Genomic DNA, 16,408 nt, shown 5'->3' on the forward strand with positions numbered 1-16,408 from the left:
CGCGTGGAGAACGTACAAAAATGCAAGTATAGAACAATCCTTCTCCTCTGGTCTCTTCGTGACTTTCAGTCCCATTTCCCAAGCCCGCCCCGAGGCAGCGCCTTCGTCCCGGCATCATCAGCTTTGGCCTCACGTCACTCATCTCACTGCTTTTCCTCCGTCGGTCGCTTTCTGGAAACATCTGTTCACGTCCTCCCTGGTAGCCACGGAGCTGTGCTCTCGGCAGCTCTAAGTTTCTTATCTGTGCTCACACACGTCAAGCGTGCGTAACAGCAATTTGGTGAAAAGCTGATAGATTCAGTGACGATCCCACGAGGTGAGTTGGAAACCCCTGTTGCCTGGTGGCACCGGCCGTGCCGTGCTGCGCTGCGTTGCCCGTGTGCCTGCGGCAGATGCTAACACGGCTACCGGCGACCGAGTTACAGCCAGTGACTGCCCCTGGCTCTTGCCTGTATTAAACCAAAACAGAAAAGGCAGCGCGCGGTGCTGTCCCTGCAGCCGCTTCAGACGTCCTGTGCAGCTCTGCCCGATGGCGCCGAGAGGCCCAGAGACAGACCCGTACCATCCAGCTTAAGTAAACCTACATTTTCCCCAAAAGGCAATTCTAATGACTTATGACATTGTAAGAATGCGTGCCTCTGTTGACGCGTCTGTATCAAGTCCTTCATCCAATAAACATTTTACAAGTATGTCCGTCTAGCTGGTAGTTGTAAATAGCGTGTCTGCTCGCAAATTTCCTCTTTGTTTTTTGACCAGTTTCACAGCCGTGTTTGCAGCTGTAATTCTGTGCGGATCTATCCTGACAATGGCCAAGCTTCTAGATCCACCGTTTCCTCAGAAGTTGAAAATTTTGGATCACTGTTTCTTCAAGTATTGTTTTTTTCTTCCTGTTCTACTTTTCCTTTTATCACTTGGGATCTCCAATTACACAAAGGACACGGTGGCTCTGTTTTCATTTCGTTCTTCCATCTTTTCTGGTCTGAATTTCATGTTTAACGTCTGAATGATAGACTTATTTGAAAGGCAGAGTCACCAAGAGGGAGAGGGAGAGAGCCTCCACGTGCGGGCTCACTCCCAATCGGTTGCATTAGCCAGGGCTGAGCCTTGCCAAAGCCAGGATCTGGGGTTCATGCTGCTTTCCCACGGGGTGGCAGCGGCCCAAGCACTCAGGCCCTCTCCCACTGCCTTCCATGTGAATTTGCAGGCCGCTGGGTCCAAAGTGGGGCAGCAGGGGTTCAAGTCAGCTCGCATGAGCTTCTAGCACTACAAGGAGGAAATAATTTGCATACATGGTTTTGGCAAACAGAAGATCTGCACACACCTATTCCCTTAATCCTAATTATAAATCAGCTAGGTAAAGATCGGGTTATAGAGGACAGGAGTGTGGCGTAACAGATTAAGCAGCTACCTCCGAGGGAGGCATCCCACGTGGGTACCAGCTCTAACACACTTGTTGCTGAGCCCAAGTACAAAGCGGGTTAGTCATGCGGGAGGTGCAGCTGCAGTCCCAGGCTCCTGTGGCCGCCGGGGGACTGACGGAGATGAAGGGTCTCCACTGCCCTCTCCTCTCTCCCCGACTCTGCCCTTCAAATAAAATTAGTACATCTTCTTTTTGTTTTTTTAAAGTCAGTTGCACAGTCTAGCAGACACTATTAAATATGAGAAAATGAATAATCAGCCTATGACATCATGTGTAGAAAAACAGATGAGAATGACAGCGTCTTTGCTAGGATCTTCACTGCTCCAAAGTGGAAACATAGGCTACTTGGAAAGAAACTGGTTTTTGTCATTTTTGTTTTTTAAGATTTTTAAAATATTTATTGGAAAGGCAGAACAGAGAACTTCGGTCCACTGGTTTCACTCCCTAAGTGACCACAATGGCCAGAGCTGCACCAATCCAAAGCCAGGAGCCAGGAGCTTCTTCCGGGTCTCCCACACGGGTGCAGGGTCCCAAGACTTTGGGCCGTCCTAGACTGCTTTCCCAGGCCACAAGCAGGGAGCTGGATGGGAAGTGGAGCTGCCGGGATTAGAACCAGCTCCCATATGGGATCCCAGCACATGCAAAGCGAGGATTTAGCTACTGAGCCACAGCATCAGGCCCAAGAATCTGTTTTTGAAAAGGTTTAAAAAGCAGACAAACTGTTAACTTACTTTCTTTATTGCATTAAAATAACACTATATATAAAACAGTAATCTCTATACAGAGGTATTTGATGAACCATAATATACATAGTTATCTTTATAGAGTAGGGCTGAATGTTACAATGATTATAACATAAAGTTACATTGTAATGTCCTCCATGAGCCATTCATTTCTCCATTTTTGCTCGAAGTCTTCGCTTTAGAATCTGGTGGTCACTCTCCTTCAATCCTTGGTCCATTAAAATCTGAAATCAGTAATTTCACAGTCTCAGCAAACGTAAGTGAAAAACAAAAAAAAGCTAGTTTGAAACAGATCATAAGCTCATCCACTTAATTAATAACATAAACAAGCATTTTTTTGTCCTCAGACACCAGAGGCAAACCATTTCCTATAAAAATGCATGCCTAAAAAAGTAATCGATTTAGTAAAATATCTAGCTGCACAATTCTAAAATTAAAAAATAACCTACAATCTGTATTAAATTCCAGACATGGATAGTTTGAAACAATTACCAGAAAGTTGGAGGCAATTGCCTCAAATCATTTTTTTTTAAGATTTATTTTTATTGGGGCCCGCGCGGTGGCACAAGTGGTTAAGGTCCTCACCTTGCACGCCCGGGATCCCATATGGGCGCTGGTTCTATCCCGCCAGCCCCGCTTCCAGCTCCCTGCCTGTGGCCTGGGAAAGCAGTCGAGGACGGCCCAAAGCTTTGGGACCCTGCACCCGCGTGGGAGACCCGGAAGAGGCTCCTGGCTTCGGACTGGCATAGCATCGGCCGTTGCGCTCACTTGGGGAGTGAACCATCGGAATGAAGATCTTCCTCTCTGTCTCTCCTCTCTGTATATCCGCCTTTCCAATAAAAAAAATATTAAAAATAAATATTTTAAAAAAAAAAAGATTTATTTTTATTATTTTTTACTGGAAAGGCAGATATACAGAGAGGAGAGACAGAGAGGAAGATCTTCCGTCCGATGATTCACTCCCCAAGTGAGCGCAACGGCCAATGCTATGCCGATCCAAAGCCAGGATCCAGGAACTTCTTCCGGGTCTCCCACACGGGTGCAGGGTCCCAAGGCTTTGGGCCGTCCTCGACTGCTTTCCCAGGCCACAGGCAGGGAGCTGGAAGCGGGGCTGGCGGGATAGAACCGGCGCCCATATGGGATCCCGGGCGTGCAAGGCGAGGACCTTAACCACTGCGCCACCGCACCGGGCCCGTCTCAAATCATTTTTAAGAAATGGATCTTCCACCGTGGCAATGAGTATGTAACTTACAAAGTACAGTATTCTGCCACTAAGAAATAACTCTCAGCCAAGAACTGAAATTACATACTAATCGCACAGACGGTAACTAGCAGGACAGCCCCAATGTCCTAAGTGACTCTAACTCTGTGTCTTCAAGCATCAATCTAACATCTGGCAGTTCCTGCAGAAAAAAACAAACAAAAAGTCTCTCTTGGCTCTTCTTGACCACTTCCTTTTGAATATTTTTTATTCTTTAATTACTTTTCTGCCTTTACTTTCATCCACTAAGCAAACAAGAGAATTACAGAAAAGTTTGAGCATTCCTTCTAATGACAGAAGGTCCTGCGTGAAGAGGAGGAGCCATACAGGAGGGCGACAACCATCTCCCTTGCAGAACCTGGAGGGCTCTCGGCCAGGGCGCGAGGACACAGCCACATGTCAGCTGCATCTTCTTACCAGGCGCATCTGGGCCCACATTTATACAAGGTTCATGATAAAGATAAAAAAAATTAATGGTAGATGCAAAAAAATTACAAAATAGCAACAACTTTACTAATGAAAATATATTCCTATGATAAACTGTCAAATACAAAAAGCCTGACACTTGTTTACACTGATGAGGTGTCTATGTGTCATTATGATAAAGGTGCATCGCCAGCACTGGCTGTCTTAAGAAATATGGTCTACACAGTAGAGATTCAAATCATCAGTACCACTAACATTAGGAATTCTTGAGAAAACAAAACAAAAAAAAAAAACAGGAAGTTTATACTGATGAAAAGTGAAACGCCAGCTCACCACTTGGCCAGATATATCCAGAGGCGAGGAGATTTCATTTGTGTATAATTTCCGTTTGGCTCGTTTGGGTCGCGACACATTTTCTTTACTTGCCTCTACATTTGAGAGGTTTGAAGAGCTCATTGTTTCAATGATCTTCTTTGCTATAAAATAAAAATATTAATTTCTGAATTAAATTATTTTGTTATTGCAAAGCTTGAAGTCCTTAATAAAGAAACAACAGATACAAATTCAAAGAAAAATACTATAATATGAACTGGTATTAGGACATAAACAGAGAATTCACAAACAGGAAAAATTAAATGCCTAAAAAATGCATGGAACAATAGCAAAGGAAACAAAAAGATAAACGATATACATATATAAATTTAAAGATTTGTCTATTTATTTGAAAGAGTTACAAACACAGGGAGAGACAGATCTTCCATCTGGTGGTTCACTCCTCAAATGGTTGCAGTGATGAGGGCTGGGCCAGGCCAAAGCCAGGAGTCAGGGGCTTTGTCCAGTCTGCATGTGCACGGCAGCAGTCCACACACTGGCCATTACTGGGAACTGGATTCAAACTGGAGTAGTTAGACATGAACCAGAACATACATGGCATGGAAGCACGGCGGGGGGCAGATTAACCCCATGTATAAACCTGGCCCAACAAAATACAACTTATCTAATGTTTCATCATCTTAAAACGACATGATAATTTGTAACACAATCATCTTTAATTCGTTTGTCACTTGAAAGAGGTTTCTGCAACAGTAAACTCATAACCAGTCAACTATGCACAATTTAAAATAGTAAGGTACTAGATGTACCTATTCATGTGTGAAGGTGTCCAGTGAACATCGGGGATGGTGTGATGGCTTAGTTGCCCAATCCTCTGCCTGCAAGTGCCAGCACCCTACATGGGCACCAGTTCATGTCCTGGTTGCTCTCTGCTGAAGGCCTGGGAGAGCAGTGGAGAGGGCTCCGGTCGTTAGGCCCTTGCACCCACCCGGGAGACCTGGAACAGCTCAGCTGCTGCCATTGTGGCCTCTAGGGAATGAATCAGCCCGGCAGATCCGTCTCTCCCTCTTGCTGTAACTCTGCCTTTCAAATAAAAGTCAAACAAATCCTTAAGAAAAAAGAGAAGGGTTTGCTACGAATACAGTATGTTTTGTCAAACTGTATTGAATCTGTCAGGCATACTCTGATAGTTTTGACGCTCCGTATCTAAAAGTTCATGCCTGTGGTCCTGCTGAACTATGATCATTTTGCTGTTGGTTCAGCCATTTAGTGGGGCTGAGTCTCTGGCTATAATTGAACATGAGAATGTGTTATCTCACAAAAAATTTTTAATTAAGAAAGGACAGCCAAGAGGCCTCACAAATCTGAATCCCCCAAACTGTGGATGAACACGAAGCTGACTTGTAGGAACACATCAGGGTGTTTTCAATCTTCACCGGAAAGAGTGACACTGACTAGCTCAAAACAGGTTCCAGATGACACCATATTCCTTCTAATGATGACATATTTTTGGAACTTTAGACTTTCACAAGCAAATCTTTCCATGGTCCTTTCACCTTAGGTTCTAATGGTCAGAGTGATTTTTGTAAATAACCGTACAAAGAAAATGATTATTCAAAGTTAAAGGGCACCTAAGCAAGACGTTTGAGAAGCTCTGGGTCGTTTTTCATAGCAAATATTAATCACACAATCCGTTTCACTGAGTTAACTGTCTCCCACTGCCAGGCCCTTTCCCTACCCTGCCCATTCTCCCCACCCCTGGTGTCCAGTTCATACTAGTGCTCCACTCGTCTAATCCCCAAAACACCTCATCGTCCACGCTCCCCCGCGAAGGGCTTTCCACCTGCCACGAGCAGGACACCTACTGCTGCCTCAAACTGCATGCACACTCCTGTCCTTTACTGGGTCTCCGCAGGTGGTAAACGCCTTTCCCCTGCACTGTCAGCAAACACCTGGCTATTTCATCATTTCAACTACTTCTTCTCATTGTACACAATGCAGGACCAGGCCTGTTTAAAGTGCGATATCCGCTAAGCAGCTGTTGAGGCTATGTGCTCATGAGAGATGAGAATGTACTCTACATCTCATGGAAAGATCACCATGCATTACAAACCTTTTGACTGAAGAATTGTTGGAGAACGCTGTAAGGAGTCTCCAAATTTCTGAAATGTTCCTTCTTTTTTCTTAGTGGTCAAGTTTACATCTATCGTGGGTGCCTGACTCCGTAAAGAGTATGTTTTCTTAGATGATGGACGTATGGAAACCTAATAAACGAAGAGTTTTTGTTACTGTTGAGGAGGAATGCCAGAGGAAACAAGTGATGGCTGCAGGTGAATTAAAGAGGCCACAGATAGGTTATGAATTCTCGTGTAGAAACGCAAGAGGAGCCTCACCGGGCACGTATGACATCAGCAGTGCCCGTATTGATCAAATGCTTTAGGTTCCTTCCCAAGCAGAGACAGCCCCCAGGAGAGGGAAGATAACTGAGTTATACCGGGCACACCTGGCATTCTAGATAAGTACTGATCAGAATTTGCTATCTTTATTTATCTCCTGGTTTAAATATACATAAGTTAAAGTTACAGAAATGTTCTTGACAATGAAGACAAACCTTCTGTTCTTTTTTGATGGAAGAATTTCTATGCTCTGAAACAGGGAAGTCCAAATTACTTCTGGGAGTAGCATTCTTCTTATTCTCACATTTCACAAAGTCCTACAAATAATGAATGAGACCAAGGGTTAACTTCCTGACAAAGTGCTGCTTCTCTAGACTCAGAAAAGGAAATCCATAAAATACTACACATGTATTGCCATTTAAAATAGTGGTTTGTAATTGAGGGTGATTTTGACCTCAGGTGACACGAGGAATGTCTAGAAATACTTTGATTTGCCTGGAACAGTAAGCTGTTCTTGGCCACCACTGGGCAGAGGCTAAGGTTACCCATGCAATGAGCACCCCCGCCCCCTAGGTATCCATGCCAAAGTGTCAATTGTGTTGAAGCTTAGCAGTCCCGTGAGAAGATGGGAATTTTTCACATACATCATAAATAGTACCTGAGAAGTATAAAAGGCATAACGTGTTTTATTTCAGATTCATCTTTCAAATACTACATAGCAATACACCTAAAATTCCCAAATTTTCTAGCATCTATGTCCAGGATTTCTTATTTACATTTGACTATCAAAAGCAAAACTCAAAACTCCAGTGGATATACAGGCACATGTGCAAATCAGGAAATACTATAATCTTTCTTCTGTACCACCTAGGCATGACATCTTACTCAGTTATTTTCTCACATATCCTCAACAAAGCAAGCTCTTTTATATGCAGAGTGAAAGGTAACCTATTTGAATATTTCCATTATTTTGAAAAGGAGCAAACTGAGCAGCATGAAGCTGATATGACTTGTCAAATCTGCATGGCTAGTGTAGCGCACGGGGGCAGCCCTATAACCAAAGAGCCACGCTAAGGAGGACGAAGTAGTTCCTGGCCTGCAACTATAGAAAAGCACAAATCGTAACAGAGGCTGATTGAACAAGCATTTCCCAAAACTTGCTACAATCACAGAGACCTAAAATCTTAGTTTATTGACAAAAACTATTACTCAAGCAAACATAGCAATTCTGTTTTCTTTTTTTAAAATTTCTATATCAATCCTTTTGAACAGGACCAATTTACAAAAACAGCTCTGCAACAAAATATATCATCACTGGGCCTTCAGTCTAAATGAAACAAATAATATGCTATAAATTTTAATATTCATAGCTTTTTGTCTCAGTATGATTAAACTAGAGAGATATGCTTTAAAGGTATTGCCATAACTGGGGCCAGCAAGGGGGCATAGCCAGCACCTGCCATGCCAGCATCCCACATGGGTGCTGGTTTGACTACTGACTGCTGTATTTGGGTCCAGCTCTCACTACTGCATCTGGAAAGGCAGCATGGTTCAAGCGCTTATGCCCCCCACCCATGTGGAAGATTCCAGTCAAACTCCAGGCTCCCGGCGCCAGCCTGGTCCAGCCCTGACAATGTGGCCGTTCAAGAAATAAACCAGTGGATAAAATCTCTCTCTCTCTGGAACCGTTTCAAATAAATAAATCTTGAATAAGAAAAAAAAAAGACCATAAATGAATATGCTGGTCTATGAGAGCAGGGCTTATCAACACGAAGATAGGGCAGCAAAGCTCAACTATGTTGTCTGACTGAGCTCAATAAGAATTATTTGTTAATTTTACCCATCAGATAAGCAATTTATTACCTCCTCCATTTCATTGCTCTTCCTCTTCCGAGCCTTGGAAATCTTAACTGTCACTGGTGTAGCACAACCAGCGTGCTTCACCGCCATTCTGTTGGGATGCAGAGGTGTGAACTGAATCTCTAACTCAGGCTTTGGGAATCGAGTGCTTTGATCATTTTCTGATGATACTTCACAAGAGTCAAGAACTACCGATCCATCCTAAAACATAATTGAAAAGGAAAAAAATTAGCTGTAGAATATGAATTTACTAACCACAAAAACACAAATCCTTTCAAAGAACTATTCCTAGCAATAAGCCAGTCAAGATTAAAAAGTGTGCAAGCCTATTGCAAGGCTAAAAGATGGGAGTTATCACTCACCCTCTCCAGGCTCGCCCATGATAGGTCAAAACTGGGAGAAACTTAGATCTCATTTCTCAAAGGTAAACCATTCTAAGAATTATCTAGAGAATTTCTTCAAAAGATTATTGGACTCGGGCCCGGCGGCGTGGCCTAGCAGCTAAAGTCCTCGCCTTGAACAAGCCGGAATCCCATATGGGCACCACTTCTAATCCCAGCAGCTCTGCTTCCCATCCAGCTCCCTGCTTGTGGCCTGGGAAAGCAGTCTAGGACAGCCCAAAGCCTTGGGACCCTGCACCCATGTGGGAGACCTGGAAGAAGTTCCTGGATCCTGGCTTTGGATCGGCATAGCATCGGCTGTTGCGCTCACTTGGGGAGTGAATCATCGGACGGAAGATCTTCCTCTCTGTCTCTCCTCCTCTCTGTATATCTGACTTTCCAATAAATAAAATAAATCTTTTAAAAAACAAAGATTATTGCACTCTACCACAAATCTATCAGATCGGAAATCTCTAAAAACAGTCCAGGACTTTGAACATGCACTACAGTTATGCACATTTAAAGCCAGTTGCATATTCATTGTTGGTGTTGCCACCTAGAGATGGAGTCTTGGCTGTATTAGCAAATTTTCATAGAATGTAGTAGAAATAATTTGATGGTCCTCAGGCTGTCTTTCCTTTCTCTGGGAATGCTAAGGTTCGGGACACTGCCCGATGCCCCATCTTAGAATCCTGCCACTGTACGAGGAGACACCATGCCCACAGAAGTCACAAGCTCAGTACAGTGGAATATGAATGAGTCATTTTGTGTTTTCAGCCAAGTTCGGCATGCTGAGTTTATGAAGGTGAAAATGGAAGACAGCATTATAATAAGATTCTCCAAAACTCTGAAACATACAGCAACTTCTAGAATTACTAATGGGAAATTGAAATTTAAAAAATTTAGGAAAATACATACTTAGGGTTAAAAAAAAATTTACGATGTATGACTTCATGCAAATGAGAATCAAACCTTGTTTACAGATTAAAAAACTTTACAGATTCATGCTGAGATTTTCCACAAGCTTTACAGTTTATATTAGTCAATGCTAATTACTTGAAACTACCTAGAACAATCAAGGAAAGGCCAGAAAAAAGGAATGGCTCATGTTATCTTTGCATATGCAAGTATCCTTCTCTTCCCTTCTCCCTCCCTCACAGCCTCTCTTCGTTTTTATGATCCAGTTTGCCATCGACACATCTGTCTTATTAGATTCTCATTCCTTGATGACTGCACATCCTCACTTCCAAACAGGAAGTGCTCCCAATAATCATGGTGAATAATTATTAAAGTAATTTTACCTCAAAAGCTTTTAGTAACATAGAGCTAATTTGTGTCTAATGAGAACCTCTGTACACTTCAAGGTTATTCACAGAACTCTAAATTCAACATAAATCAAGCGAATTCTCAGTGAGTTACAGAAGGTTGATGATAGAGTTATAACATACAATTTCAAGACACAGTAGCAAACAGTGTTTTAGGGGATGCTGCTGCGGCCAGTAGGCACGGTTGATGCACCAGTTCCCCTAGAGGCACCAGTTCAAGTCGCAGCTCCTCCTCTTCCAACCCAGCTCCCTGGTATGCAGCTGGGAAAGCAGTGGATGGTCCAGGGCTTGGATGTCTGCAGTTGGGCATCTGTGGGTGACCCAGAGCTCCTGGCTCTGGGCTGTGGACTGGCCCAGCAATGGCCACTGCAGCCATTTGGGCAATAAACCAGAGGATGGAAGATCTCTCTCTCTCCTTTGTTCTCTCCTTCTATAACTCTGCCTTTCAAATAAATATAAATCTAAAAATAATCAAAATAAAAGTAGAAGACAATGTTTTATTAAAGAAACTCTTTACAGTGAGTAATCACTTTTATCTTTGGTGGGATTTTCAATGACTGATCATCAAATTCATTCACACTAACAGATCTGTTTCTCAGAGAAGATTAACTTTGCTTGGTGATCTAGTTTCCCAGAAGAACTTCACCTTTCCTCGGAAATCTCTTCGCACAACCAACTGTGCAGTAAGCAGCCTCAAACAATAAACTCCAATACGCGTGCAAGCATTCATTAGTGCTGAGTAAATAACTCAAAAGCAGACAGTGCCACCTGACACTCACCTCTGCTGCAGTCCCAGAAACTTTAAAACCTGTTGACTGAGGTTCAGTTTCAACTTTGTAAGGATCAGCTGAACTATCTGTGGGCATGGTATCCACGATTTGATTCTCCTAAAGTACAGAAATTCAAAGCAACAAGCTACTGTTAACCTGAAAATACATTAAAAGCAGTTCACATAAAGAATATCAAATCTGGGCCTGGAGCAATGGCTCAAGTGGCCAATCCTCCACCATCAGGCGCTAGGATCACATATGTTCATGTCACGCCAGCTCCACTTCCTATGTAATTCCCTGCTTGTGGCATGAGAAAGCAACACAGGACAGCCCAAACCCTTGGGACCCTACACCTGTATGGGAGACACAAAAGAAATTCCTGGTTCCTGGCTTTGGATCAGCTCAGTTCCAGCCATTATGGTCACTTGAGGAGTAAATCAGTGGATGAAAGATCTTTCTCTCCATCTCTCCTATTCTCTGTAAATCTGCCTTTCCAATAAAAATAAATAAATCTTTAAATAAATATATATTGACAAATTCACTGCTTTCCCAGGTCACAAGCAGGGAGTTGGATGGGAAGTGGGGTCAATAGGAATAGAACCTGCATCCATATGGCATTTTGGTGCATGCAAGGTGAGGACTTTAGCCACTAGGCTACCGTGCTGGGCCCTGGAATTTGACTCTTAACAATTGCCTTTGATAATACCATTTTGAAACCTACAAGCTTTTTGGGAACTCAACTAAAGCAGCAGGGTAAAAAAGACCATAATGACAAGTAAATCTTTCTCATAGGACAGTCTTCACCATAGTTTCTGTCAGTTGACAAATTACAAGGTAACTCTTACCAGTCATTAAAATCAAGTGAAATGTACCTCTAATGCCAGCTAGGCAGAACTACCAAAAAAGACAGATCCTACTGATTTATTCATAATGAGAAAACAACTTGTATGTACTTACTTTAGTGAAAAGTTACTGTTTCATAATGCCTGGATTAATTTCCTAATTCTGTTACAAATATGTTATTATCCATTTTAGATAAAGTTCAGAAACGTTCAGCAGTTTTCCCCTAAACCTGGCCAAGCCGCTTGGCCGAGAGCTGGTACCTAGTTTTTCTGCCTTTCTGCTCTTTGTTGCTTACATGATACTGCTCCTTTTGGAGACGCAATCTCAGTATCTCTCAGCTCTCAGTATCTTTCAGTCTTTCAATATTTCACACACACACACACACACACTTTCCCTCATATCTTTTACTCTGGCAAACTGGCATCAGCTGTAACAGACTAGACTCCCTGAGAAGCAATGTGCTAGGAAGCAGTCCTCTCTCACTTCAGGACTCTCAATCCCACACAACCCTACAAAGGAACTGCTACACAACCCCTGGTGCTCTCTTCTGCTGTGCTCACCTTCACAAAAATCTGTGCTTACACACACGGAGGTCAAGAGCAGACTCAAGTATCTGAACATCACCAACACTTTATTGGTGGAGTCACACCTCTAACTTTTAGACGCCCTAGGGCTGAGATCACAAATTGTTCGTTGCCTAATTACTCAAAACACATCAACAAAATACTGCATATAGTGCCAAGTCACTGACAAGTGAAATCCCACAATTGATGAAAAGTATTACAACTAGTCAACCTGTGATGACTCTTTGGCCTACTGAGAAGTTTTTATTCTCTGCAAGTTCATTACATGATTCTGGTATTTTCTACATTCACTAAAAACAGAAAAAGAACAAGATTCTACTGACTGTTGTTGTAGAAACCTCTGATGTCATCACTTTCAATCGTTGAATTTCACTGTCTTTCTCTATGTTGCTGGAGATCAGGGCTTTCAGCTGTATTTCTAAAGCTGCAACCAATTGGTCCCGTTCTTCTCGCCATTTTTGAAGGTTAATATTTTTCTCTTCCAGCTGCGCTGTAAGTATTTCCTAACCAGGAAAAAAATAAAATATGTTAAAATAAACCATCAAATCTAACAAATCAAAAAATATTCAGAAATTTCTGTTATACATATTATCATGACTAAAACTGTGAAGACAATACCTAACAAACTTGTCTAGTCCAGATAAAATGTTTACCTATAAAACAAAACACATAACATTATCACACAAACTATCCACATGCTACACTTACTCTCATCCCACCTCATTCCATAAACCAAGTCCTTTGTCATTTCTTCCAATAAACAAATTATAGGTTTTTCTGTTAAGATTTATTCATTTAATTTGAAAGGCAAAATGACAGAGGAAGAGATCGGATGATCTTCCATCTGTTGGTTTACTCCCCAAACGACCAACCGGACCAAGGCTTATCCAGGTTGAGGCCAAGAAGCCCTGGCCTCTAGAGGTCCACAAAAACACCAGTTTATCCCGACAGCTCCACTTCCCATCCAGCTCTCCACTTGTGGCCTGGGAAAGCAGCAGAGGATGGCCCAAAACCTTAGAACCAGTCCACTGATTCACTCCCCATGTGAACACAAAGGCCAGGGCTGAAACCACCCAAAGCCGAGAACTAGAAGCCTCTTCCAGGTCTCACATATGGGTAAACGGTCCCAAGGCTCTGGGCCACCTTCTGCTGCCTTCGCTGGCCACAAACGAGGAGCTGGACGGAAAGTGGAGCAGTTGGGAAATGAACCATTGCCCATGTGGACCTCAGCACATGCAAGGTGAGGATTTATCCATCGAGCCACCGCACTGGGCCCAAAAAAAGCTCTAATTTTACAAAAACAAAAAGTATTTCTCACATAACATGTAACTTAATTATTACAATAAACAGCTGATGTTGTGATCCACTGAGTTAGATTCTGTTTCTGATGCTGGCATCTGTTATTCAGAATGCATTGAGTCCCTGTTGCTCCACTTCTAATCCAGCTTCCTACTAATGCATATAGGAATTTTTGAGTAAATAAAAACTAGGCTTACTTGCTAGCATTGCTGCTAGAGGAGCCACTAACCAGAAAAGAAAGAAGCCCTCTTCCTGGTTTAGAACTGGAATAACTGCAACTGTCTAGAGTCTCTCTCTCTCTCTCTCTCTCTCTCTCCTTATTATCATTTTTTTTTTTACAATTATTTGTTATTGTTGACCTGGAAGGTTTGATAGGTCAGTATCAATACTCTGTTCAATCCAATATTTCTTGGAGACACCTCCAATCACTTGGAGTTGGCACATAAAAACAGACATGCTGCCACTGCAGAGCTGCAATGATCACAAGTGTTAGTCTCACAGGACTTGCAAATTAACAAGCAAAAAAGTGAACAGAATAGAAACATGACTCCAGATTAATTCCAGGACCCACAGGGGAAACTGGGGGAATGCAAATAAGGTCTCAACTTTAGCCAACAGGATTATAAAAAACATCATTTGCTCTGATCACTGTATTTATGTAAGATGCTAACATCAGTGAAAGTTGGCTAAGAGAAAGGAAGTGTCTGCACCAATTTTGTAACTTTCCTGCACGGAAAACAATTTAAAAACAAGGGGGAAAGTTTATTTTTTTAATGGGTGTAAAGGAAATTTATTTACATCCCAGGACACAAGATCGAGCACTGAGGAAGGTTCAGAAAGAACAGCACAGGCTGCACGGTTAAACGTGGCCTGCCCACACACCCACTGTGACCGCACCTTTGCTTTGCCCGGCCAAGAACATGGCCAGTTCACTGCTCTGTGCTCACTGGCATTTACATCAAAGATCAAAGACCAACACACCCTCCTCAGCAAGCTAGATAAGTGGAGCTAACTTTACTGCAACATAACTGCGGTGGGGAAAAAAAAACCTGTGTTAACAGGCAGGAGCATGGTTTCTGAAGCAGAATACAAGCAGTTTGGAATTTAGTACATAAAACACAAAGTTTCCCTCCATTAAATTTGGCCAGCTGTCCAATATTCAATGTTAGAAGCAGCTAACATCTGTGCTCTGCCTAGTCAGCTAACCAAGGACAGAGGATGCTTCTTATCTGCTCCCATTTCAACAATGCTTTGATCAAGCTGCCTTCTTAGCTTTCCTTGAACTCCCTGCTTGCAGACATGGGCTAAGTCTGAGCTGTGTTGGAACTATTGTTTTGCTGAATGTATAAAAAACTGGAACCCTGGACATAAACTTTTGTCAGTAACCCACGAGAGCACTGTAGCCTCATTTCTTTTTGTTGTTCTCCCCAACACCCGCAGAGTAAACGTGCACTTCCCATTCAGGTCCTTGCCTAGGACAGCAGAGGACGGCCCAAGGCCTACGGCCCTTACACCCACGCAGGAGAGCCGAGAAGCTCCTGGCTTCAGGCTGGCTTGGTTCCAGCCTTTCCAGTCATTTGAGGAGTGAACCAGAGGAAGGAAGACTCTGTCTCTCCCAGTCTCTGCAACTCTTAAGTTTCAAAAACTAAATAAATAGACCCTTAAAAAAAGAAAAAGAACCTAAGCGAAAGCCAAGATAAGCTATACCAGAGTGATTAGGGGACAAATAGAAAATCTTCCTCGAAGCAAATGACAAAGGCAAAGATGCAGACAATGAGAAGAATCTCAGGAATAAATTCTAAAGAAAGCAAATGTAACACACTAAAAATACAATTGTTACCGACCACTTCGTTTTGCTGCTTTAAGCAACGTTCCCGGTCTTCAGCATATTTCTTCATCTCTCTGTTGCGTAGGTGCTCAGCTTCTTTCGCTTGATTGATAAGCAGTGTTTTTTCTTCTAACCATTTCTTTCGATCAGCTTCATATTTTTGTTCAGTCTCCTATAAACATTAAATGGTACAAGTTACCACCACCTGTTAAACAGCCAATAAATTTTTGTATTTCCAAAATGCTCATACAAACCATCATTTTCCATGTTTTTAAAACTACAAAATAACTGGTTTTCTTTAAATGTCAGGAACAGCGTTCATTTCAGAGTTTACAAAGAGACATGTACTCGTTTACTATCTTAAAGAGTGTCCCCATTGCAAAGTTTCACTGCTGTAAACTTCAGGTGAAAGCTGCTGCACCAGTGAGCTTAAAAAAACAAGTTTCTTCTGCAACAGCTAAAGTGACTAAAGATTTCCTACACCCCAGGGGAAAAGCAGATATTATTCGTGGTGGTCACTTTTAATGATACAGTTCAATAAATAAAATATTAGGTATTCAGAAGAACAAATAAATATGCTTATGTTAATAGGAGGAACATTCAGAACGGCCAGACAGAAGACACGGCTGATCATGAATAAACTGTGTTCCACAAATCCTTGGCATTTTTACAAGTGTCGAACTTTATAAATCAGAAAAATTCAAGTAGAACTTCATTTCAAGTAGCAACAACGATCCCTTTAAAAACCTTCACAAGCACTATATTAGATGAACTATGGCACTCCTTTGTAGTATTACAAGGTTCATAATCTAAGACATCACGTTGTTTTATTGCAAAGTCAGTATACAGAGAGGAAGAAAGACAGAGAGGAAGATCTTCCATCTAATGATTCACTCCCCAAGTGACTACAACAGCCAGAGCTGCGCTGATCTGAAGCCAG

General features: G+C 42.3%; 1 protein-coding gene across 3 annotated transcripts in view; it reads right to left on the reverse strand.

Annotated features, from left to right (window-relative positions):
- Nucleotides 1-2,304: 2,304 nt before the first annotated feature.
- The window catches only part of KIF20B (kinesin family member 20B), a 54,559-nt gene continuing 40,455 nt past the window's right edge, over nucleotides 2,305-16,408 (reverse strand). For all 3 annotated transcript variants that reach the window (XM_040975730.1, XM_040975732.1, XM_040975731.1), the window contains 8 exons: nucleotides 15,485-15,640; nucleotides 12,665-12,844; nucleotides 10,924-11,028; nucleotides 8,443-8,640; nucleotides 6,795-6,896; nucleotides 6,297-6,447; nucleotides 4,184-4,326; nucleotides 2,305-2,387 (listed from right to left, as the gene is read on the reverse strand). In XM_040975730.1, coding sequence (XP_040831664.1) covers nucleotides 2,310-2,387; nucleotides 4,184-4,326; nucleotides 6,297-6,447; nucleotides 6,795-6,896; nucleotides 8,443-8,640; nucleotides 10,924-11,028; nucleotides 12,665-12,844; nucleotides 15,485-15,640 — 1,113 coding nt within the window. In that variant the 3' untranslated portion in view covers nucleotides 2,305-2,309. The remainder of the gene's footprint in view (nucleotides 2,388-4,183; nucleotides 4,327-6,296; nucleotides 6,448-6,794; nucleotides 6,897-8,442; nucleotides 8,641-10,923; nucleotides 11,029-12,664; nucleotides 12,845-15,484; nucleotides 15,641-16,408) is intronic.

Source organism: Ochotona curzoniae, unplaced genomic scaffold, assembly GCF_017591425.1.
Source record: "Ochotona curzoniae isolate NIBS_2020 unplaced genomic scaffold, NIBS_Ocur_1.0 contig_2692, whole genome shotgun sequence".
NCBI classification, from domain to species: domain Eukaryota; kingdom Metazoa; phylum Chordata; class Mammalia; order Lagomorpha; family Ochotonidae; genus Ochotona; species Ochotona curzoniae.